Source organism: Ailuropoda melanoleuca, chromosome X (assembly GCF_002007445.2).
Source record: "Ailuropoda melanoleuca isolate Jingjing chromosome X, ASM200744v2, whole genome shotgun sequence".
Taxonomy (NCBI): Eukaryota; Metazoa; Chordata; class Mammalia; order Carnivora; family Ursidae; genus Ailuropoda; species Ailuropoda melanoleuca.
In genome coordinates this window covers 96,200,840-96,226,748 of record NC_048238.1, presented here as the reverse complement: position 1 = coordinate 96,226,748, position 25,909 = coordinate 96,200,840, and the positions used below count along the sequence as shown (strand labels likewise).

At 46.3% G+C, this 25,909-nt stretch overlaps 1 protein-coding gene across 1 annotated transcript in view; it reads left to right on the top strand.

The window, feature by feature from the left end:
- Positions 1-5,996: 5,996 nt before the first annotated feature.
- GPC3 (glypican 3) overlaps positions 5,997-25,909 on the top strand; it is a 404,167-nt gene continuing 384,254 nt past the window's right edge. Inside the window, exon 1 of the mRNA XM_002918749.4 lies at positions 5,997-6,171. Within this exon, the coding sequence (XP_002918795.1) occupies positions 5,997-6,171 (175 nt within the window). The remainder of the gene's footprint in view (positions 6,172-25,909) is intronic.

The window sequence follows — 25,909 nt, the reverse complement described above, 5'->3', positions numbered from 1 at the left end:
CAGGGCTTTATCTGAAAAATATTTACGAAGTGCCTACCATGGCACTGGGCACATCCTAGGGCAATGCTTCTCAGGCTGTAGTAAAGGATTAGTTTATTTTACATTATTTTTATTTTCTATCTGACATGTACAAATACTTGGGGGAAACTACAATAAAAGTGAATGACTAGAAAACCTGAGAAATAAAACCAAAATACAAGACTGTTTTAAACAATTATGAGATTCAACAGTGGGGCCAACTCATCATGGGCTTACATGTGGCTGCGGTATCAAAACGCTATAAAATTTTCTAAAGGCTCAGTCTCCCTTTTTGTACTTAAACTTGGCACAGACCTGTAGCAAACAGTGCAGGGACCAGCACAGGTACACAGACCACACTTTGAGCAGCACTGTACTAGAGGAAATAGAGAGAGAAGCATAATGAGAACCCATGCTCATCTAAAGCTTACAAGTCATGGCTTGTAAAGCTTACAACACCTCCAGGTGTTGGTACAGCAAATATGGCAGACGCTGGGCTTTGTGGGTAGGCTATAGAATGGTTCGGTACTACTCTCCCCTTCCTTTGGCTGCAGGTCCCCCCCCCCCACTGCTGCTCAGGAACACACTTCCTCAGGGATAGCCTTTATGATACTATAGTTAGGGGTGGGGTGGGGATGGCCTTTTCTTGAAAGATGCTACTTTTGAAATTCCCTGAGACTTAGAACTGTGGATGGGATTTGGGAAGTGGGATGGGAGAGGTGGTTGAGAAAGCATGAGTTGTTCTCTGTGGTGGCTGTCGATTTTCCTCCCCCAAACTGCTGGGAATTCAGGGAGCTCTGAGGATGAGAAAGGACCCTGATGGAAGGAAACAACGTGAGAGGTCAACTGTTGGAGATCCTCTGTTGACCTACTGGAGACCTAGGCTCCAGAGCATAAAGACCCAGATAAAAAAAAACATAGTAAAATCACTTACAGGTTCTACACGCCATATGACAAGTAAATATATCATATTACTTGAACACACTGTGTTTTTTGGGCCACAATAATTCAAAGCAAAACAAAGGATGTTTTTGCCACTTGGCACATAAAAAACCAGCCTTTAGATTTAATGCTACCATAGTCTCAACCACCAAACTACAAACCCCTTAAATTGTTTAGAAAACCAAATATCCTATGCAGGAGACAAAATGTTTGATATAGGTAGATACACACACTATATCTGCCCAATCAAAAAAAAAATCAATGGACTAGGGGTAGGAAGAAATATGTTAGGAATCTAGATCAATACCCTTCATACAAACAAAGACAGAACAGAATAATTTTTTATTTGTAGTAATCAACATGATGCCACAAATAAAAATTCCAATAGTTTTTTTTTCAAGTCTTGGACTCTAGTTTACAAGAACCTCAGTATATTTTGTGGATTTAGTGAGGGCCGAGCATAGTCCCCAGTCTGAGGAGAGACTATCCATCCACAACTCATAATGCAAGCATCTCAGCCGGCCCTATTAATTTTCCATACACACGGAGCCAAACTCTGCCTAGGATTATTATGCAATTTTCAAAATGGCTTTAAGTCTTTCAACTTACAAAGTTACCATTTACATTGCACTGGCCTCCTGGCCGGGATGAATGAATGAACACTCTTTCCCAAAGGACCATAATTCATTCTCTGATCATAGCTTATACATTTGGGAGAATTGGGATCAGTGTGCCTGGCGCCTCCCCTCCTCTCCGCCCCACAAAGGAGTCATACACTGCAAGAGAAGGGGAGACAAAGTGGCTGTGTGCCATAGAGTGCAGAGGTGTGGCTAGGGAGGTGTTGACTGTGAGTAGCAGCGGTCCAACATATAAGCAACTGTCTACATGATGTGATTTCAGGTGCACCAAAAAAGGCCTCATTGCCCCTCAGTTTAAACACTCCCTTCCCACTGGCGAATGCCTGGAATTCCACAGTTTGGAGAGCTCAGTTCCTTTGGTTTAAAGCTTTGATCCCTGTTAACGTACCCGTACCCCTGGGTGGGCAGCCCCTTTATATGCTATCATCCAGATAGACTGTAGGCAGATGAGTCTGAACGTTTCTTCTCTGAAAGCCGGTTTTGAGGGCAGGGTGAAAAGAAGAAGGCACTGTGCACCTGAGGGGGGTGGGGAGAGGAGAGCGTCATCTTGGAGGGGGCAAAGGGAACCGGGCCCAAGACAAACCATGTGTGCGTGTGTGGCCGTGTGCACGGCTGTGTGTGAGCCCCTCCCATGGCGGCAGCTGCTGAACACCCTTTCTTAACTCTCTCCCAGAACCCTTGATTTATGCTGCTTTTGGAGCCATGGAACTAGACTCTCCTCCCAGCTACAGCAAGATAATAGCTGCTGGCTACAGCTGGGAATTCTCGAATTCTTTCAAACTGGAGACTAGGAACGAAAGGTGAAGAAAAGTTCTTCTGAGGTCCGAAGAGGAAAATGGGGCCCAACGGTGTCATCTAAATGCTTCCAATGGGGCCTGAAAGCACAGAACCATGAATTGTAGAAAGTGAACACTGGCTCAATCAGCACATCCTTTTGTGTTTCACGACTGATTGTTTCTCTTTGTCTCTTCCAGCTGAAGAGTAAGAATGAGTCATTGGCCTGACTCCTAACACGAGGAAGGGAGCCTTGGAGGGTAAGATGGTTGTTTATGTAAAAGAGAAAAAAGAAAACCCAATCTTAATTCATAGTCAGTCATCTGGGCAGTGGAGAGTACAGAACAGAACAGATTTCAGACTTCGGGAAAGGAAGTGGCTGTTTGTCAGTGAAACCCCATGTCACTGGATCGGCAGATGGCACCGGATCGATCGCAGTTCCTGACCAAAAGCCTCTTGTTCCCCGGGGTCTGTTCCAGTGCCTGAAATTCCACTGCTGGAGTCACCTCTTGGGGGCTGGAAGGCCAGAAAGTCGTTGAGAGGCCCTTTATAAAAATGGAACCACTTCTTAAGCCTAGCAACTTTTATTCACTCCTCCCTTAGGTTGGCTTAAAGCCTTGAAGAAGCTGCTTGGAGCAAGAGCAGATGCTTTGAGGCCAAAGACCGATTTCTCCAAACCTCAGGGCCGGTTTGCCTATGAGCCAGCCCCAATCCTGGATCATTCACGTAGCACCCCACAAGTTTTGCCGTATCGTCATATTCCCAATACTCTTTCATGTTTTCCTTCCAGCCAGCTCACGTTTTTATTGAAAGCAATTTGTGCGAGCACTGTGTACTTACCTTGGTCCTAATGCCGTCGTAGGTTAGGTGCACTACTCATGTATATATTTTTCTAATCCACATTAAATATTGATTAAAATAAAACCCAAAAGGCTTCACTGGCCCACCTATCACCAGGGATTCACACACTTTTCTTTGGGAAGTACTGCCCCGGCTGATACGGAGCATAACACATAAACAAGTTTATATTAAAAATAGGTCTCAGTTCCTCATTTCAAGGTACTCAATACCCAGTAGTTGAAAACAACTGTTGCCTTTGTAGTTAGTTGCATGAGCTCTGGAAGATCATGAATTTATGGGAGGTCATGTCTTCCTCTGCAAGGTCATGAAATTCAATCAATGCTTGCCTTCCAATCTGCCCTTTGGTCACAGGGCTCCACAGGTGGAACATATCAAACTCACCAGCCAAATTATGACTCTTAATTGGTGTTTCTTTTAAAGTGGATATGTCATTTGTCAAATGTTCAATGCCGGCGCAGGCCTAGCCCCGGGCGAAATTATGAAGTAGGAGAAGAATGCCAGATACATAGGCGGCACTCAAATGTTTGTTGAAAAAAGAATGAATGAGCCCTCCGTCCTTGACTCCTCTCCCAGCCCCCACATCCACCAGGTCACTAAGCCTTTTTCAATCTCCTCCCAAATACCACTGCTAGTTTTTTTTTTCCCCTTCCACATCTCCTCTGCCCTGGGCCTTTATCGCTTCTGCTCTGGATGATTTTCACAGCGTTTTAGCTTGCTTCCAATCCTCTTTCTTCTCTAAGCCATTCTCCACAATCCACAAAGTTGGCTGGAGAGATCTTTTCCTCAGGCAAATGTGATCATGTCACCCTTCTGCTTAACATTCCCTTAAGGGGATCCCCAGGCTCCTTGGCCTGGCTTCCAGACTGCATCACCTGGCCCTTGTTCGCTCACTGTGCTCACCCTGGCCTCGTGAGCTCTTCTGACCCATTCCCTGCCCCCACCCAGCCTGAGCGGTTACTTGTACTTCCCACCCTCCAACGGGGCCCTGCAGGCTCTCTCCCTGTTCCGTCTCTGTTCGTGCTGCTTCTTTTCCACTGGCCCCCTCCTCGCTGTCTTCTTTTCTGACCTCAACTCCTACTGGCCTTGTAAGCCTGAGTTTAGGGCACCATCTCTTCTGGGAAGCTTTCTCAGACCTACTCTCTCACCCCTTAGAACACTGCCCTTGCTTCTCTCCTATCACTGACCATGTGCTATGTTAACATTTTCTGTTTGGTTGTTTTTCCCCATTAGACTTGTAGCTCTTTGAAGTTAGGTACCAAGGGTTAATCTTTGGATCCCCATTGTCTGTTTGCATCGCACGTGTCTGGTGCATAGTAGGAGTTCAGATCTTTGTTACAGAATGAATGAATGAATGAATGAATGAGCGAGCTCCTCAGCAGCCTACCTTTCCTCTACCTCGTTTCTCAGCCCACAAGTTCTGGCACATGACCTCGTCTCCCCTGGCCTGGCACTCCCTGGAAAATTTGTGGTGTGGAGGCTCTCCCTTTTCTTTCCTTATCAAAACCTACTTTTACCTAAATCAGAAACAACACAATCAGATGATAAACTAATCCACACTGAGGTGTTAAATCATATCATTATACGAGTACTTTTTGAGTTTCTAGGACATGCAAGACACCATGCTAAGAGGCATGTTGGGGGGGGGTGAGTCACAGAGAAGAATAAGAGTTAAAGATCCCTACCTAGGAGCACGTAGGTAATGACAAAATGCATTCCTCCTTTGAGAGGTATTTCATTTTCAAAGAACTGGATTTCTAATGGAGAAATTTAAGCAGGAGTGGTGGGGATTTGGGTCTAGGAGACAGTTCAAAAGCCTTCTACTCCATCTACGAAACAGGCAAGCTCTGGTTCGATGAATCTGTTGTGTCCAGTGATTTTCTAATGAGTTAGGCTGGCGTTAAGCCCCAGGTTATTTTGTTGTCACCAGTTATGCTTTGCTTCATGAAGGGTCACCGGGGGCTATCTTGCAGGAGACAGATTCTTTTAACATCCTGGGATCAGGTGCTTTCTCTGACTTTGTGTGGCTCTTTGGAATCAAACGTAGCAAATCCCATGGGCTTGTAGACTTTTTAGGTACAGGATTCGAAGATGAGGTAGGCTGTGAGCCTCCCCAGCTGCCCCCGAATGGGACTATTCGTGGGGTGGGTTTGCGAACCCGCCGGGGCTGCTGCGTTGGGAAAAAGGGAAGCCCCTCGGAGAGCAGGAAGAGGAGGTGGATTTTGTGCAGAGGAGGAAGACCTCGGGTGGCTCCGGTGGCCAGAGGCGAGCTGCACCAGGCTGGAAGGAGGCCTGTGGCCAAGCGGAGAGGGCCCCCGAGGCCAGGGAGCCCCCACACACCCCGAGGAAGGATGGAGAGGTTGCAAAAATCCTAAAGGGAAAAGCCCTGCCGGCTGTAGGCCAATGAGCGGCGGGAAGGAGGAGTGAGGCTGGGGAACTTCTCCCAGAGCCAGTCAGAGGGGACGGCTGCTGGGAAGCCAATCAGCGCGCCGGAGCCCGCAGCCCCTCTGCAGTAGTTATGCCAGAGCGCCCTGGGTAGAGCGGCGGCGAGCGGGCAGCTGGGCTGGGCCGCCAGGAGCCACCGCACGCGCTCGGCCGCCCTCCTCCCCGCCGCTCCCNCCAGGTAGCTGCGAGGAAACTTTTGCCGCGGCTGGGTAGCGGCACGTCTCCCGCTCCTCAGGGCCGCTGCCAGCCTTGCCGAGTCTTGGGACCGCTCTCGCCCCCGCTGCCACTCTCCCGCGCTCTCCTCGCTGCCCGCGAAGCAGGATGGCGGGGACCGTGCGCACCGCGTGCTTGGTGGTGGCGATGCTGCTCAGCTTGGACTGCCCGGGACAGGCGCAGCCCCCGCCGCCGCCGCCGGACGCCACCTGTCACCAGGTCCGCTCCTTCTTCCAGAGACTGCAGCCCGGACTCAAGTGGGTGCCCGAAACCCCCGTGCCAGGTGAGGAGGCGTCCCCACGCGCGTTCCCCGCGCCTGGCGGGGAGCCAGGGGCGCGTGGCGACCGTAACCCGGGCGCGCTGGCCTCCTGGGGCCGCGGTGGTGTGCCCCGCCGCTGGGCACCTGGGAGTGGTCCTGCGCCCGGGGCCCGGCCAGGTCTACCGGGTGAGTGTGGACCGTGTCCGCATCTCCCGGGCTCGCTTTACTGTCAGGGAAGGTGAGGGTAGGAAGCACGGCGGGGAGGGCCTTCTCACGAGCGCCCATTTTTGGGGGGAGGGTGGGAAGGTGGGAGCTGCTTCCCCGGGCCTCGGCGAACTGGCGCCCCACGGCCGAGCCGGTGCCTCGAGCATTTGCCACCCTCGCTTGCACGAACGTGCCAGCGTTTCAGCCGGAGCTGGACTGTGGCTACGGCCATTCTCTCCCCAACCTGACCCCCACGCCCTCTTTTCCGCAGCCGGAACCGCAGGGTTCCCGGGGTTCGCGGTCCCAAGTGCAGGCAAAGTTGGGGACAGATCTCCGAACCCGCAGTGGCAGGTAGAGTACACGCTGGGGGAAACTTTTGAGTAGGAGGGTCCCCAAGATGAGGAAGACCGAACCTTTCCCTTCAAAACAGCGTCCCTTATCTAGGTCGGCAAAATCGCTTCGAAAGCGGTGCTGCTGGCCCGGGAGCAGGAGTCCAAAGATGATTTAACTCCTCCCCTTCTCAAATTCATCTGCCTTCTTGACAGGCTGGACCCTGAAGGGGAGATGATTTTAGGCGGAGGAAAGTTTCCGTACGCCTGCCTTTTGTTCTGCACAATCAGATGGTGTTGTAAGGGCATATTTTAACCTTAGCTGAGGGCTGCCGCTGTCAACAGATGAATATTAATGGCCCTGTGTGATTGACTGTCCCGCGGTTGGACTCCTAAAAGCCTGCCTTAGAATCCAATTAGGACAAGTTGCTACACTGAGAATGCGGGCAAGAAGAGTTGGTCTGAAACAGGTTAATTTATCAGAGGTGCGCGCTGCAGAAGCGGCCGGTGGTATTCGCAAAACCCTGAGACGTCCTGAGACGTCCTTCGGGGTCTCTTCCCAGCCCGCGCCTCCAGCGAGGCGCGCGTCCCGCGCTTCGGAGGGATCTGGGAGCAGCCCTCGTCAAAACTTGGCTCGTGGCTCTCAACAAGTCAGAGAGGCGGGCCTGATGGTTGGACCAAGTTGCGAGTGCGATGCGCGCCCTGTGGGCGCTGCCAGCGAGCGTTCACTAGCAGGAGGTTACCTAGGCAGCCAGTGCGCCCTCAGCCCTCAGCCTTTTCTTTAGGTGGATGAAAAGAGCCGAGCGAGCCTGCTGTTAGGTTGCAAAGGTAATTGGTCACCCCTTTTGGCGACTGAAATGCATTTGCGCATATGTTAAATATTGCGTTGCAGGATTTCACTCAATGGGAGGGGAGAACTACCTCTTCCACTGCTCCGTGTTAATAACGTACCACGTGGGCGTGTGTGGGAGCTGTAAGGGGCAACCTATGAATCAGTTCCACAGACCTGAAACAACAGGCGAAATCTCTCTCCCCTCGGAAGTGCCGTGGTAATTAGATTGCTCAGGCCAGAGAACACGCTTCTGTTGATAATGTAAAAATTGGTCCTCACAGGATGAGTCCCCACAAGATGAATGCTTCCGGGGTTGGGGTTGGGGCCACGTTTGGCTGATTCGAAGCCAGGGAGTAAAGGTTGTGCTTAAAAGAAGAAAAAGACCAGAAGGAACACACTGATACTCATTTAGCAACCCCCTCCCTCTACACACACTCGCGCTGGCCCTGGCCCTCCCTCCTCCTCCCCAGCTCTCTGGCTGCCTGCCTCTTTGCAGCATCTGTATACAAGAGTTGGGAGGGCCCACACACTGTGTGTAAGAGATTTGGCCTGGGCTCTCGCCCTGCGAGCTCCCTTGCTCCCCACCTAAGGATGGCCATGCTGTAGAGAACAGGAATTCCTAATGGGGATTTTTCTTTTGCCTCCAGTATTTCCCAAACTCTGTGGGCAAAATCACTTTCCAAGGGTCTTCATATACACCCAGCTTCCCTACTTCACTTCTATTTAAGAAACGTGTGCGGTGGCCAGCACCTTCTAGGTGGTGGACAGGCACCATTCTGACTCGTGCTGGAGTAAAGCCAAACTTCAAATATGGTGACACCCAGGCAGCTACCATATATCCTGGATTTTCTGGGGGCTGCACAGATTTCCAGCACTCTTGTCTTGCCGTGAAAACCATGTGCCCCAAATTTCCCTTGGGCAACTCTGGTCACTGTACAATTGGAAACATGGTGAAAATCCTTATGTCCACGAGTGGAAAGAGCTCATCAGTATTTCAGAGAAGAGACGATAATGGCCGACTAAATACAATGGCAAGTGCATCATTTCAAAGTGAATAAATGTGTCATTTGCTGCTGTCATTCAGTGGTTGGAAATTGAAAGAGAGCTGCAAATTATTTGATAGTTACGAGCCATCAAGATGACCACTTGACTTTTTTTCCCCCATCTATATTTTAAGCCATGTGCAGTTTGCCCATGTCACTCTATTAGCTGCTAATTAAAGCTCTCTTTGTCCCAGATAAAATGAGATTTGGTCACAGTAAGGAGAAATCCTCAAGAATGTCCTGTCTCACTTAGGGGGAGCATTTGGAATTGACTGCTAACTTCGGCCATTAGCAGAATTGGGTTAGAGTGGATAAGGTACATTTCTTATGCTAATATGGATGAGACTAAATGGCATTTGAAATCAGCCAGCCTAAAAAATAAATCACTGGTGCTGAAGGGCTACACCAGACTTCCACAAAACTGATCGAAAGCCTTACAATCTCATGTTCCCATTTCTTTTAGAGCGTTCAAAGGCATGGGATAGCAATTCTAAATAGCATGTCCCCCAAATCCATAGATCTTTTCATACCCCTCTCTCTCTCTCTTTTTAAGGATTTGTAACTTGGAAAGCACCACAGATGGAAACCAGGCACACAGAGTTAGCATTTGGCAGAAAAATCCATATAACTGACTTTCAGTGTAGCTCTTTTGCCCTTATTTAATTTAGAAAAATTCAGAAAAAAGCCAATGAGCTCATAAGTCTGGATGTTTATTTTGTTTTGCTTAACCTACCCACAGGCGCAATCAAGAATGGATACAATTTTAGGCAAGGAAAGTGAGCTAGTAATCAGACAATGATGTTTCCAATTGTCTCAAGGGAATGTTACAGAAGTCTGAAAAAAAAAATTCCTCTAAACAAAAATCAAGTGTAATTCACTTTATGAATGCCATACACCGCTTTTGTGGGGGGGGTGGTGGTGAAGGGGACGGCTGGGAATGAGAAAATCAAACAAACCGTGGTAGTGTTGCAACTCCCCAAAGATTGAGGGATCTTGCCTTAGAGCGGGCCCTGGAAAGCGCAGGAACCCATCCCAAAGGCCAAACTCCCATGTGGGTCAAAGGCAACCCTGAAGAGCCAAGCCCGACTTGGAATTTCTCAAAATAGATGAAACACCAGAAAAGTAAAAATCCACGCCCCTGCCACAAAGTGGGAGTTTGGTTATTTGTTGTCGTTGTTGTTTTCAAGTGTGAGAACCTGCGGCCGTGTCTGGGTTGCCCGCTGCGGCTCCCCAATTAGTTCCAAGCAGCTAGCGCCCCTGACGTCGGGGGGGGGGCGGAGAACAAGCCCCGGGGTGTGCATGTGGGAGGACTTCCTGTCCCCCGAGACCCCACTCGACGTGCGGGCGAGCAGGTGATGTGTTCGCGCCCTGACAAAAGTCGTATTATTGCACAGTTCGGAGGCCTCCTAGGAGGCCGGTGCGCCTCGATGGCGGAGGCCAGCCCTGACGGGTGGTACCGGGCTGGCCTCAGAGGGCAGCGTGCGGCCGCTCGAGGAGCTGGCTGGCGGGCGCTGGACGGCCCGGCCCGGCCCCGTGCGACGTGNGAGGCCTCCTAGGAGGCCGGTGCGCCTCAATGGCGGAGGCCAGCCCTGACGGGTGGTACCGGGCTGGCCTCGTAGGGCAGCGTGCGGCCGCTCGAGGAGCTGGCTGGCGGGCGCTGGACGGCCCGGCCCGGCCCCGTGCGACGTGCGTGCGGGAGGTGCCGAGGGGTGGAAGACACAGCCCCTTTTGTCAAGGCGCTCACAGTCTAGTGGGGGAGCCTACGAGTAAACATGCTTCTCAGGAAACTTGTAGGATTAAATAGGGTGAAAAGGGCTAGAAAATACCTCCAGGAAATTGGCTGAAATGGTCACAATAGCCAGCCTGGGCAAGGGAAAAGCACTGAAGAGATGAAGTGGGAGATAGGGCGGTTGCTCTTATTAGGCCGCCATCTTAAAGAGAGTTTTCCTAATTCTTGGAGCAAATTCCACGAAGGCGTTAGGAGATGCATGCATGAGATGATCCCGATGGATGCTGGATGACACAGATGGCGTCGGTTTTGCAATTTTTTTTTTCCTTACGGGCTGGTAGATTGCATCCAATATTTTGATGCAATATTTTTGAGCGTTCTGCTACTTTCATCTTTGGAGTTGCAATGTTTGCTGTTCGCTGTAGCCTAGAAAAAGGCTGCTTATTACCAACCTGGGAAGGAAGAAAGAGGCCTGGGTCTGTCTGCTATGAGACAAGACAGAAAATATGTTTTCTCCTTAAATGGCAGCTATCAATGACCACGCCAACTTTAGTGTTTGATGCATATACAAAAGCATGGGTCTTAAGAGGTATCTTATTACTCATTTCTAAGAAAATTGAAGATAATCACTTATAACTTGTGCACACGATACATCATTTGGAAAGAATTTCACTAGGGATCATATTGCTCAACTGAAAAGTTCTGGCATGCTGAATTTGTACATTTTTGTGAATGCTTCCTTTACTCTGATCTCTCGCTTTTTTCTGCATATGGTTATTTGTATGTTTTAGATTAGAAGCTTCTTAAAGGGAAAGCACTGCAGTGGTGCCTCTGAGCACAATACCAAGAGCACCATAGCACACTTAGTAAATTATTGACGATAATAGAATTTCTAGATCATGATGTATTCTCTATGAACTCTCAGACACTTTCCTAAGCTCTGCGTCATCTTACTTATTTTAAAAGCCTAAGTCCAGTTTGTTCGGATACACCGTTGGGGTAGGTGGACAGACTTTTTAGGCTACATATTATTTTGTCTGGAGCCAGATTCAGTCTTTCCCCTGTTAGCTGGTGACTCTTACCATCAGGAAGGGCTTATTAATGTCGAGTACCCACAGAACAAATTGAAATTAGCAACATTGTTATGATTGGCATACTATGATCACAGATCAACCATTATTATAGCACATAAATTGTAAAGACCTCTCTTAAATCAAACTCTCTTTGATTTAATGTCAGCTAGACCTTTCCCACTGACGTTGACATTACCGTATTTGGGAATCGAGCTATAACACATGCATGGACCTGTTGAAGTACCTCACACGTTTCTGTAGCCTGGGATCAGAATTTGTGCTTGGGCTAAATTCAAGAGACCATACCAGGAGGCAACATCTATTCAGGCCTAGCCAAGCTTGCAAAGGGGTTTGATGTTTTGGGTAATCTAGGGACTAATAGAAAGTGTGGGCAGAACCCCCCCCCACTCATCTGCCCATATTTAGCAAATCGTCTGGCTTGAAACAGGATCCCCAGCACTCCATTAAGAAATGAGCATCAGAGAATAGAATCCAAATCATGGGCCCCAGACTGGCTTTAGAGACAGCATAAGGTAATGGGAATTTACCTTCCGAAATAGAATGACAGGGAGAATGCGAGTCAGAAAGCGAGGTGAAGGTGGGCATACCAGCAGAGAAAATGTGCATTTTGAAATGCTGCGTGTGCGGAGAAAACCCTCACTGGAGGACAGTAGTCTCACATGAAAACCTTGTTGAATATACAAAGTAAAGGAGATTTAGTTCTGTACTTCAGAGTAGGCCAATTAAACCTCAATTGTCCAAGTATTAGAAATACTTGTCCGCCATTTTTAAACAAAAATGAATCCAGATTGATTACCAAGAAAGGCACATCTTCTTTTGCCTCTCTTTGTGTGTAGTTGGATAAAGCCTTATTTGAGAGTTGTATTTTTCCTCAGGAGTAAAAAGGAGTCAATGTTAGGAGCAAATGCATTGCTAGTGTTCCAAACAGTTAATTACTTCCAGTAGCCGAAATTGTATTTATATGCTAGATTAGTAAATCTACTAAGCTCTTTGAAGTATACTTAATAGGCTTGTATTGATAAATAATTGATAGGAAGGGAGATAAAATACAAGTGAAAGTGGCAATAAGTAGGGACAGGGAAGTTAAAGCCATTATAAAAGAAACCTCCACTCGCTGTATTCTAGCCATCCACCTGAAAGTTGAATGATGTACATTTCTCAGAAGTGAGGATTTTGAGAATATCCTGTGTTTTTCAGAATTTCCACGATGTGGCATGCATTTATTTCTTTTATACATCCAGAATAAGGCAGGATTCTAGACTACAATTTTAATCGGCCTTTTCGAGTCTGCCTTTTGGAAATAAGTTTATGACTGGAAAATTAGAAATTCTGAGTATGGCATCTTTAAAGTATGGGTTCACAACCATCTATATCTAGACCGTGGTCTTCATCTTTGTATCTGCTGTGTCTAGTGAAGAGCATAGTACAAATCATAGGTGCTCAATAAATACTTATAGACTACATGAATGATTGGAAGTAGAAATGTATTAGCAACATAAAATTTCTATAAAGCCAATATTTAAGTAGTTGATTCAGTTTTACTAATATATTAAGGTTTCTAAAAAAGCAGCTCCTTTTTCAGTCAAAAATCCATTTGTTGTCTATAGGTAAGTGACAAAGGACTGGTTTAATTCATGAGGCTGTAGTATAATTTCCCAAAAGAAGTAGACTAGCCAAATCTTTCCAAGAGGTAAGTGTTCCATGCTCATTTACAAGGCTATTCTAAGAAGTTTATAGATGAATTAAATATATCGCATATGCATAAATGCATTTATTTACTTTACAGATCTGTGGCATTTAGGTTTCAAAAATAAAGTTTTTCTTTGGTGTTTGGTGTTTCTTACCTATAACATGAAGCTTCATAAATGTACATTTAAAAGGACATAATCCAAAGTGGATATTCAGCCATGGAAATTTTATTGGAGTAGGATAAAGGGCCTCCTGAGAGGGCTCTTAATTTCTGTATGCACTGGGGCAAGCTTTTAAAGTCAGCTGAGAACACTCAACTAGTTGGCTCCCTAGCCATCGGGAGTTCTTTCAGCTAGAGGCTCAACTAGGAAAGAAGGTGAAAAAGAAAGGGATGATGTTCATTTGGAAATACTATCAGAACTGTGTTTGCATACTTTCCTCCTTAATTATGGCTCTGCTCCCTCTCTCCCACACTGCATTCTGGTACCTGTGGTATGTATCAGCATCCTGGGATACCCCATTGCTCTTTGTCCAATTTTGGTTTGGATGATTGAAGCTGAGGGAAACGTGGGGAAGAGAGGAAGGGTTAGAGCAACAGATACAGGGAGGACATTCAAAGCCCTTACTCTGGTATGTATTGGAAAGTTCACTGACACATAACAGCCTGAAGGATTGGAAAACATTTGAATTGGGAAGCTCGCATGTGCATAGAAAATATGGAGATATACCCCAAGTGCATCTGGGTCCCAGAAATACTCTATCTGTACTTCTTCTTGCTTCATTTCCATGTTTTTTTGAAGTACATAGCTTACTCATAGCCTCTGCCAGACCCTACAACTGTTGAATGCAGAAGCCATATTTGATTTAGCATGATAGCCTCTAGAGGGGTGAGTAGAGTGCCTTGTACAGAGTTATTAATAAAGGTTGGAGCGAAGGGAAGAATAAACACCTAAAGACACAGTTTACAGGACTGGACCACTGTTGAATGAGATCCTAGGATGGCATATACCTAGAGAAGGACTGAGTCTCTGGATGCATCATTGTCTAAGTTGATCTGCAGTAGGGATTGAGGATGGGGTGGTGGAGGTGAAGCCCATTTATTTGTTCTTTGTGGCCCTGGGAGCCTTGTTTCCCCTCTTTCAAAACTGAAGTCTGGGGAGGAAGTGACAAGGAGAGAGAAATTTTTACCTGCAGGTTTCTCTAAGATCTATTTATTTATTTGGGGGGGGGCAGAATCTTAAGCAGACTCCACGCTGAGTGTGGAGCCCCATGTGGGGCTTGACACGGGGCTCGAACCCATGACCCCAAGATCAGGACCTGAGCCGAAACCAAGAGTCGGATGCTTACCTGACGGCACCACCCAGGCACCCCCCTCAGCCTTCTCTAAATGTGGTGCCTGAGGGGTGCCTGGCTGGCTCAGTTGGTAGAACATGTGACTCTTGGTCTTGTGAGTCCAAGCCCCAAGTTGGGCATAGAGCCTACTTAAAAAAATGTGGTGTTTGGATAGGTTTTATATGTATTTATATTTATATACACACATGTGTGTGTATATTCATAGTTTATATATGTATAATATTTGTTATTTCTATTATTTTGATAGGAACAATTTATAATTATGTGTTATTTAAACTGTTTGAAAGTTGTTAATTATTATTCTTAGTAGTGAGTGTTCTTTCACAACCCTACCTTACATTTGTGTCGTGAAAGCCTTGCTTTCACATATCTTATGTACAGACAATGCCACCACTCATAAAGTGTCCGTAGCTTCGGAGTTCTGCTGACCTGTCTGGTTCCAACACACACACCCACATTTGTACACTCATACATACACCCATATAATAACCCTACATCTGTACATCCTTAATAACCTAGGGGGAAAAAGCCTAACTTACCCTGGGAAGAGATAGGGGTATAGCTTCTCAGAGCTCGAGTCAACCATTTTCAGTTGGTTTGGCCCCAAATTGTTGCAAAGTGAATTGTCCCTGATATCATAGAGCTCATTTATTAAGTTGCATCATTTTCCTAAGTACAGAGATGTGATCCTCATTTAAAGCAGTGATGGTCAACCCATACTGTGAATTTGGCTCATTTTGGAGAATGACTTCTAGCACTGGCTGCATTGCAATGTTGAGCTCCATAGCAATGAGAATGTGACCCAAGAGGCCGTCTTCAAGTTCGCTTTCATGGAGTGATTGTATTGGGGACGACATTTAGTTGTTTCGGAAAACAGATGGAGATTCTCAGGAAAGAAACCTACTAATAATGAACTCTATATGCCATCGTTGCATAATATTGAAAAGTTTTTCATTCATTCTCTCCTTCAGCCAACATTCATCGAGCCCTGATTCTATGCCAGGTACTGAGCTAGGAGCTGATGAATAAGATACAATCACCGCCTAGGGAGGAAGCCGTGGAGCCGGGCACCATGTAGGGATCTGGGGGTGGTTGAGCTATGGACGAGGGGTGCCTAGCTGCCTGAAGTGGGCTGTCACATAAGGTATATGCAAAGGCACGTAGAGACAAAATGACACGTTTTTTGGACGGACTGGTTTGGATTGGCTGGAGGACAGCTGTGGGGGGTAAAGTAAAGGAAAGATGAACTAGAAAAGTAAGCAGGAAATGCTGAGGAGTTTCCTTGGGCTGTATCCAAGAATGATGAAGAGCCATGAAAACATTTGAAGCAGAGAAAATGGTATTCAGTATGGAGAATGACTGGCCGGGAGTCTTAGTAATACAGGTGCAAAAAAAAAAAGCAGAGGAGTAAGTAGGCGAGTAAAAGATCAAGCTGAGACACTAGAGGAAGTGGATCCGGTATGACTTGCTGACTGGATACGAGGACAGGAGGGAGAGTCTGGAACTTCTTGTTTTTCTGGGTGGTGGGACTATGGCACATAATAGGTGCTCAGTAATATTTGTTGACTGAATGAGTGAAATATAGAGGGAACGTATATTTTTTAAGTAAACTCTACCCCTGACATGGGGGCTCGAGCTCACGATCCCGAGGTCAAGAGTCACATGCTCTATCAACCGAGCCAGCCAGGCGCCCCAGGAAGGACATATTTTTAAGGGGTGAAATAATAAGTTTGATTTTGAAGGGGTTGAGTTTGAGGGGTTCTTTGATCCATGAGGCAGAAATGTCTGCAAGGTAGTCGAGGTCGTGTTTTAGATGGTAGAAGAGAGAGAAATCAGGGCTGGGGATAACATACTCGGACATTAACAACATATAGATGGGAACTGAAAGTCTGGGAATAGATGAGATCACTCTGGGAAGTAGTGTATACACTCTTCTGGAGTTCGGAAGAAGCATAGTTGGGATTCATCAGCATATAGGCTCAAGTTGGAAGTCATGGGTGTGGATGATATTTTCCAGGCTTTTGCATGTGACACATCTTAAAATGCATTTTGCCAACATCTGGTGATTTAAAAAAAACTGCCAAAGACTTCAAGAATTCTCTTGATTAGGAGAAAATATGAGTAGATGTTGTCATGGTCCAAGATTTTGCAAATAAGATAATGCACTACCAAACACACACACACAGACACATAGACACACACACACAGACACACACGGGTGGGGAGGGGGATATAGAGAAGTACATTTGAAGCAAGGGATTGGATTTCTTTCATTTCTGATAGCAGTAATTAATAATTTTGCATGCTATTTAAACTGTTTGGAAGTTGCTAATTGTTACTCTTAGCGGTGGGTGGTCTTTCACAACCCTACCTTACATTTGTGTCGTGAAAGCCTTGCTTTCACATATCTCATTACAGACAATACCACCACTCATAAAGTGTCCGTAGCTTCGGAGTTCTGCTGACCTGCCTGGTTCCAACATAGAGGCCCCTCGGCCACCCTCAGCCCCCACTGGGGAGCAGCCTCCCACTCTGGAGAATGAAAGCTGTAGTCCGGAGTGGAATAGAGACTGGGCCCTGCTGGCTGCTCTCTGAAACATGTGGTTCCAAGCGAGTACTAGGCATACTTGTGTAATTGGGCTGATCTTTTCTGAAGTGTCTATAGAGATGTAATGTGTTTTGTTGTTGTTGGGGGGTGGGGGAGAGGGTGATAGAATTTTCTATTTCTCTGGCATGAAGAGTTTCTTTAATTTCCTTATTGTTCAAGAGGTTGCCTTCATCCAGCCTTCTACTTTCATTCGATGTAAACTTGAAACCCCTTGTTCTCCAGTAGATTTTTTCGAGACCACTTTCAAGTTAATGGAATAGTATGGAAGGGCCCCCGAGGCAAGAGCACAGAAACTACCATTTACTGAGTGCCTACTATGTGCCAGTTGCTTTATATTTAATCTCCTTAAATCTACACGGCAAACCTGGAAGGGTGGCGATGTCATCTCCGTTTCACAGATGAAGAGACAGAGGCCCAGAAAGCCTTATTTTCCCCGAGGCTGTGTAATATGCAGAGCCAGGATTTGCATCCAGGTTTGTCTCACTCGATAGCTCAGGCTCTTCCCAGTATGCCTACTGGATTCTGAGGGGAAGGAAGATGGGCTGGATAGAAAGCATTTGACTTAACTTCCCACACTCCTTTGACTTGGTGACATTTTTCACTCCGGGCCTCTCTCCTCTCAGGCTGATTCCGTCTCTGCCTGTTTGCCTCCTTCCTCCCACCCTCTCTTAGACGCAAGTGCTACAGTCGTGTTTGTCCTTTGCCCCTTCTGTTCTCTCTCTGCTCATTCCCACACCCATTCCCATGACTTCATTATCTTCACTGTTCGAATCACTCCCGTCTCCCTTTCCAGCCTGACCTCTTCCTTGCTGTCCCGTTCAGGATCTGCCAGTCGCCCTGCCAAACATCTCCATCCAGAAGTCCTATCAGGGCTTCCCTTTCCGCAGAGCCAAAAACCAGCCCATCATTTTCTCCTCCCGCCTGCGCAAACCTGCCCCCCTCCAGCGCTCTGCATCTGTGGCCATAGCAACTCGGGTGCCCAGACCTGAAACTAGGCAATGATCTTGGATTTCTCTTTGTCCACATCTCACCCCCCCAAATTAAATGGCTAAGTCCTGTCAGTCTGCCTCCATCATGTCTTTCACACTTACCTCCTTGTCCTGTGCGCCCTCTGTTTAAGCACAGCAGACCTCGAACTCCTTAACTGAAAGGACCCTGTAGTTGTCGGCCTCCGAGCCTTTCCTGCTGGGCCACCTGACACTCTGCCTTCCATCAGTGCCTGCTCTAGTCCTAGCCATCCTTCAAGGTGGCCGTGCGATGCCATCTCCTGCACGAACCATATCACGGTTCCCCATGCCTAGTTCCCTTTGAACAAGACCCCCTGGTTGATTTGTATGCACGTTGAAGCTTGAGAAGGGCTGCTTCCAAGTCTAAGTTCCTTGAGGACAAGGACCTTGCAGGACTCAGGGGAGGGTCTTGCACATAATAGATCCATGTTCTTTTGATTTCTTGCATTTGTGCTGTGCTTGGCTGTTCTTTCATTCATGTGGCCCCAGCAAGAAATGTATGGGGAGGGGGAGGATGGGGGAGGAGAAAGAGATTCAGAGAGTTGAGGGGAGAAGGAGGGAAGGGGGAGTAGAATGAAGGGGCTGGAATTAGCCTGTATGGTCGCTAATAACTTTGTGACTAGTTTGGAAAACAATCTTTGCTCTCCCAGATAGTTAGAGCCTCTTGTCTACCCTTGGCTTAATTTAATGTGGCCAGAGGCAAGTATCTTTGGAGACCATTTTGTTCTTACCCTAGGGACTTAATGGTTTCCCACTTTTTTTTTTTTTACTGGCCCTCTGGGGTGTACCTTCTCTGGCCATCCCCAGAAGTCATAGTGGAACTTTTGAAGCTATTCAGAGGGCCATGGAAGAACTGTGCTCAGTGTTTCAAATAGTCCCTTCTGTTTTCAGAAACTGATTTTCTGCTTTGTTTTCAAACTTCAAAGTTTATTTCTGAAATAAAGGTTTATTTTCCCCTGTGGAATTCTGAAGGTTTTATACAAGTGTTAATTTCTAAGACCTAAGTCATTTCTTGCCTTTGAAACTTCAGTGCTGTGGGTCAATTTAATAACTTGCCTGAAGGTTCTTTTGGCCTTCAAAAGCTGTCAGATTGCCTTTTCTTTGTTCTTTGAGGGAGTAAAGTTGCCTCATTCACAAAGCTTGAAGGAGTTGGAACCAGCATTTAGTCAATCATTCAGGCTTTCTCCGCCCCTCTGCAATATCAGTTTTATTTTCAAGCTAGGTCCTAGTGGCAATGAGATGTATCCCCGACTAACAATTCCGGGTAAAATTCTCCAAAAGCTCATCGCCATTTATTTCATAGAGCGATAAGAAGTAGCCCGAGTTACTAGGACACCCGTAGCTAAGGGAGCAGCGGGTGTTCTGAGCACACCCATCGCTGCCCTCCTGGGGCTCAGAAAATCTCCGAAGCTACCAAGCCCCCCCATTCATCATCTGCTGGACTGCTCCCCACAGCTTCCCTTTTTTGGCCTTCCTCCTTTCTACCCTCACGTTCTCTCTCAACTGGTTATAATTTAGAACAGAAGGTGTTTTATGATTTGTTATATTTATTGGATGGTTTTGTGTTTCTTGTTCTCTAAAAAAATTGGAGGAGTGGAATGTTTTATATTTTCCTCTGTATTTTAGTTTTTAAGCTGTGTTTCCTTTACCTCTAGCTCCTGATTTCCTTTTTTCCTCTCTCTTCGCCCATCTTCCTCTGCCTCCTCCACATCCGCTTGCCCTCAGTGATTCTGGAGAGAAAACAGCCTTTCCACTTCTGCCCGCGTATTTGGTTTGGGTACCTGGTTACTTCTCCCGGGGATATTTCGAAATTCGATTCCTTAGTTAGTTTGGAAATGCAGAGTTCTAAAATATGCACCGATGAATTTACATTCCACTTTCTAAGAACTCCGAGTATTTAAAAGGGTTTCTGTACAGATAGCAGCAGGCTAAATATATCCGACTGGAGTATCTCAGATCATCGCTATGTAGTTTACATTCTCTCTCACTTTGTCATAATTCTCAATGAATGCAAATTGCATCTTTGTTCTTAGAAATCTCTTGTCTTCCACTGAATTGCTTTTCCTTTTTCTGAAGATCAGGGAGCCCCTTTGAAACACTGCTAATGTAGGGTGGAATTGACACCTAGCTCGCAGGCTAACCAAATGTAGCTTGCTTTTCCCTGATGAAGTGATCACATTTCAGGACATTGTGTCCCTTGCAGGATTTTATTGTCCTAGTTTCAAATTTGACTTCGGGTTAAAGAGCGTCTTCCAGTTGGACTATTCCTTGGCATTTTTTTTCTTCGTCTTTACACTTACGGGGATCTTTTGTTTGTCCTGTGTCTATTATCTCTTCCAAGCTTGGCCAAGGCTGTTAGGTTATGCACCTATGTATAAATATTTAACAAGATAAGTTAGACAAAACGTGCTCGGAGATACTTCAGCCCTTCCACCCCCACCCTTGCCTCTGCCCCCGCTCAGTTTTTGTGTAGAGTCACAGATGGTTGCTTTATCTCAGATGTTTAGATTTGGAGGACATTCCTTTGCACTTTGCTTGATGGACACAATGAAATGGAAGCATTTGAGTCAATCTGGACTACCAAAATGGTAGCACCAAGTAACAGATAACATTAGGCTCCTCTTCCTATTTTTTTCCCAACTGGTTGTCCAAACTCCCCTAAGCCAGAGAGTTTTAGGTATGAGATTGTGTGTTTTTAAAGAAAATATTTTGGATAAAGACTAATGTTCTCAAGTCAGGAATAACAATTAGTACCATTCATTAATCAGGGGCATGTTTTGACTTTGAGTCCTGGCTAGGAAATATAAACTGTGAAAGTCACACATATATATGAACCTCAGGCAAATTTATGACTTGTCAGCCTTTTAAGGTTAAATTCTTAACCCCAAATCGGGGCTGGCTTTATATGTGGAGTCCGGCACATTCCTCTGGGCCACCGAACACCCCCCTCCCCAGCCCCAGCCCTTTGCTTAACAGCAGTTAATGGCCTAATGAGCAAGAAGGATTTCTGCCTCTTATCAGCTGCCTAAACAGCAACAGGAAGGCTGATATACAGAGTACGGGTCAAAACCCGAGTTCTCGAACCAGAAACCTACAGGGCGCAGTTTAAAACTCCGGCTCTGTGGTATCTCTGTAGTTATCAATACCTATCAGAGAAGGAGCTGGACACTTGAGTTCAAACAAATAGCGATAGTTGTCAAAAGTATGAACAGTCTAATTAATTTGGCTAATAGTTGGCTCCCTCTTTGTTTAGTTCTATATATAGCCTCCATATAGGCTTTAATGAGCTTTTAGTTTGCGCCTGGAGGCTGTTATGGTCATGCGGGGGTGTTTGATTGTCAGACGGTGACGATGGAGGCAAGGATATTTATGTTTTGGCCCGGAGTTTGGAAGGGGCTGCCAAATAAACGTAAATAGATATCTACTACTACTTTTATTTCTTTGTAAACCGAGTTTTGGAATAAATATGCACTCCACTTGCCACAGAGTCAGAGAGAGCTTTGCGCCTCCTCCTATCGCACTCAGACATTTTTGAGGAGAACAGGTCCTTCCTTGCCTGTTAGAACCACTTGGATTCCAGGCTCAGGCTCACATAGAATAAATATTTTAGGGTATTCAGGGCCCATTATAGTGAAAGCCCCTTGACTTTCATCTTCTGCATTTGCATTTTTTCAGAGACAATAATGAAAACATTTTTTTTCAGATTCCGTCCTGTTATTGAAAATCCTATTTACATAAACAGGCATTGTTGTGGCTTAGGGAAGAATGTGGGGTCCCATTCTTTAGCTCCTTGTATATCTTTGCGAAGGCTTGTCTAAATAGAAGTAATGACGCTTTAGTCTAAGCAGCTTTTCTCATTTAGGTAAGCAGGGTGGTTTGAAATTTCAGTTTACTAGATAATTGAGTCTCTTCTTAATTATTTCAGGCATGCAGGTTGCTCTCTTGATAGTAAAGGCCCTAAAAATCTAGTAATCTCCTCAGGCATCCGTTTGGTAATAAAATCCTGTGCATTTTCAGGGGTTAATTTTCATGACAATTGTGCATCCCCTCCCCACCCCCCACCCTGAAAGAAATCCTGCTATCTTTTAGGGCCTTGGTCTCCTCACGTCTGCAAAAGCACACTTAGAAATTTATATGTCACGGTGTTGCTGAAATTACTGGATCTGGAGGAAATTTAAATGTATTCAGATTCATGCTCATTACACAACTTTCATTTAGAGTTTTTAATAGCCTTGTCATATTTCTCAGAAAATCATCTGCCTGACTTTGCCAGACTTGGTTTTCTGCCCTGAATGAAAAACTGAAGATCAGCAAAACTGCAGCCTAACTATCCCCTATTCGATCCCTTTAATCAAAAAAGAAAAAAGAAGAAAAGAAAGAAAGGAAAAAAAAAAAGAAAATCTCAGAGGTCATCTGGGGCAGAGTGAGGTGGGAAAAAACCAAAAAAAAAAAAAAAAGAAAGAAAGGAAAAAAAAAGAGCCCAGGCCGCCTTCACATCTGCTAGTCATTCCCACTGGTGTGACTTCAATTCAGAGAGTTTTTATTGAGCACCTGTGGTGGGGGCGGTGCTAATAATCGTTAACATTTATTGAGCCAGGCGCTGTGCTAAGCCCTTTATGGGCAACATCCCATTTAATCCCCACCACAGCACTACCAGGTGGGTAACGTTATTTTCCCCATTTTACAGATGAGGAAACTGAGGCTTAGAGAGGTTTAGTGACTTGGCCACGGTCAAATATTTTTCTGAAATGAATCACACTCAGTCTGGTTCCAGAGCCATCTTCCTAGTCACTACTCTTGTGAAGAGCTCAGCATTTCTGGGAATTACTCCTGAAACCAGTTGGGAGACCCAGACTGTGTGAGATACTGGGGATTCGAAGTCAAACACTCCACTCGCTCTGCTTTTGGTGGGGGAGGCAGACAGACAGATGAGGACCTGGCAAGGAGGGGTCTCCCGATCTGTGGAGGGGAAGAAGGAGGGTGTGGGGGGAACTGTGGCTTGAATCTGTGGGAATGCTGTTTCCTGAGTTCAGCAGCCTGGGGGTCATGGGTATTCGATTTTCCTGTTCAGTGAAGGTCATCATCTAGGAGTTGAACTGCCTCAGTGATTACATCAACCTGTTTCCGTCACGGCCCCAGCTGACTATATCATCAGGTACCTTGAACCCGGCACTGCTTAGACACACAGGGTCGGCGCGGTCTGGGACCTACCTGGCTCTGTAGTTCCCGTGTCACCATTTCTCTCTGATTGCACTTCCCCCTTAAAAAAAAAAAGAGTAAATTAAATGAGGCACATATTCCTGAACCAGACTGCTGTGGTCTTGAGAGTTTTCTGAAGGCAGGTCGTATAAGACTGGCTGCCCACAGGGAGACCCCAGATCCTGGTTTGGTTCGTGTAGCTCCTGGCATTGCCTCTTGGAGCCCACACTGGGCTCTGGGGAGCTCTGAATCCGCATCACCCACGACTTGACAGAAGAATGAAGTGACTATTAACAATTTTTGAATTTTTCAGTGAGATCATGGGAATGGAAGAGAAATCCCCAAATCACTTGTTTGGGTAATTTATTTTGGTTTTTCATAGCTCCCGAAGAAAGCAAGGAGGAAAACAATCACCAGTGGGCATTAATGAAAAGTCTTTCAGGTGTTGCATTAATAACTTAGATTTTCCTTGATTTGGGGAGACGTTTGGTGCAGGGTAGAGTGGGCTCACCAACGTGTGTCTATGTGTATGTGAAAGAGAAAGAGACAGACAATATCCTTTAGCTTTCAGTCTCAGCTTACCAAGAACTTGTGTCTCCAAGCTTCCTAAAGTGGCTCTGCAACGGTTGCCAACACCCCTCCCGTGCACTTTCTCCTTCATTAAATCTCTTCCACAGAAACGGGTTGCCACCAAGTCTAGACTTTGGTGACATGCGGGAGGAGGGCCAATTAGTGGGGATTTTGATTCCTATTACATGAGGGTGGGGTGGGGGGAGGAGGAGGAAAATCTGTCCTTCCCAGTCCTTCAGATTCTCAAGTTCTAACACAACAGTTATGTTGGAGATGTCTAAAATTACCAGAGCATTTACACAGCTCTTCCCCAAGATGGCATAAATGCCACAGCGCTAGAGCATGTCAGTGTAGACGCTCAGATCAGCGGAAGGGTAGGAAAAGGGAAAAGATCAATAACGTGACTTCTCACTCAGGGATCAAGAGTGAGTGTTTGATTTTCTTGTGGTTGCATTTTGCTCAGGTGTGGTGTGCGTGTTGTACTAACAAGGCAGCAGACTCCCTTTTCCACAGGTTCCTGTCGTCGAGAAAGAGGAAAGATAAAATAGAGGGCACGGATTATTTACAGCGGCCGAGAACGTCATTACAAGGTGCAATGGCTTGAAACTGAAATTTAGGTTAGCCGTTAGAGCTGGGAGAAGCATCTTCTCAGTAAGGGCAATGGCACGTCGGAGAGATGTGCTTGGGAGCTGGTTAAGGAGCATCTCCACAAGTGTCCCAGTCTAGCAGGGAGACTCCACCGAGACTCACGCTTGGGCTGGAGGCCCAGGTGGGTAGGCATCTCCCATTGTTGCCTGGCTTTGTTTGTGACTCCTTGCTAGTAGCTTGAAAACATTGCTTCACGAATCCGAAATATGCCTAGTTTGTGAAGCATAAGAAAAGAAGTGCAGTTGAGCAGTGAGAATGAGGCGTTGGGATTGGTCTGAGGACCACTTTTTTAAAGATTTTATTTATTTGTGAGAGACAGCGAGCACACAGAGCGGGGAAGGGCAGAGGGAGAAGGAGATAATCCCAAGCAAGCTCCACGCCCCAGCGCAGAGCCCAATGTGGGGCTCGATTTCACGACCCTGAGAGCATGACCTGAGCGAAAATCAAGAGTTGGACGCTTAATCAACTGAGCCACGGTCTGAGCATTCTCTTAACAGACTTTCTGAAATACAGGCCAAGGACTGAGGCAGTATTAGGATTTTTCGCTTCTTTAAGGCTTCCTCCTTCTTATAACATGGGGCTGTTGTTGTTCAAGTTACATTTGGGCTGTGTCAGTAGGACTTTCTTAGGGCTGACCCTAGATAAAATTCAGTTTGGGTCTCTTTCATCTTTTTAAAAATCTTTCCTTCCTTTTTGACGTTTCCCCTTGTCCCCATCCAGGTGTTTTGGGTTGCCTGCCCACTCCCTTCTTTCCCGTGCTGGATGAAAATCCCAAGTAAACCTTTTAGCCTTGAGGTGATAAGGATATTACTCAAGGGGTGTTGCACTTTAGGACAAACCCTGAGGAAATTGCCTAACCAGAGTACTAACTCGGCCATGATGAAACATTCCCATACTGCTAGGCAGATACTTGTAGGTGGGTTAGAGGGAGGGAGTGGGGGTATTAGATTCCTATAGTTACCATACCAAATTGCCTCAAATTTGGTGGCTTTAAACAACTGAAATTTATTCTCTCACAGTTCTGGAGGCCAGAGGTTCAAAATCAAGGTGTCAGCAGGGCCACATTTCCTCCACGGTCTCTAGGGGATCCCTCCTTGCCTCTTCCGGCTTCTGGTGGCTCCAGGCCTTCCTTGTCTCATGGGCTGTGTTCCTCCAGTGCCTGCCTCTGTCTTCACACGGCCTCCTCTTCTCCGTGTCTCCCCTCCATGTGTCTCTTGTAAGGACACTTGTCATCCAATTTTGGGCCCACCTGATTAATCCAGGACGAGTGTTCGTTCATTCATCCAACAAGCATTTGTGGAGTATGTACTATATACCCGGCACTATGCCATGTCAGGGAATACAAGGATGGCCAAGATATAGTTCCTGCCTCCAGAAATGTACAGTTTAATAGCAGGAATACAAAAAGTGTACCAATAGCTAGAACACCTAGATTGCAAAATGTGATATTAGAGGTA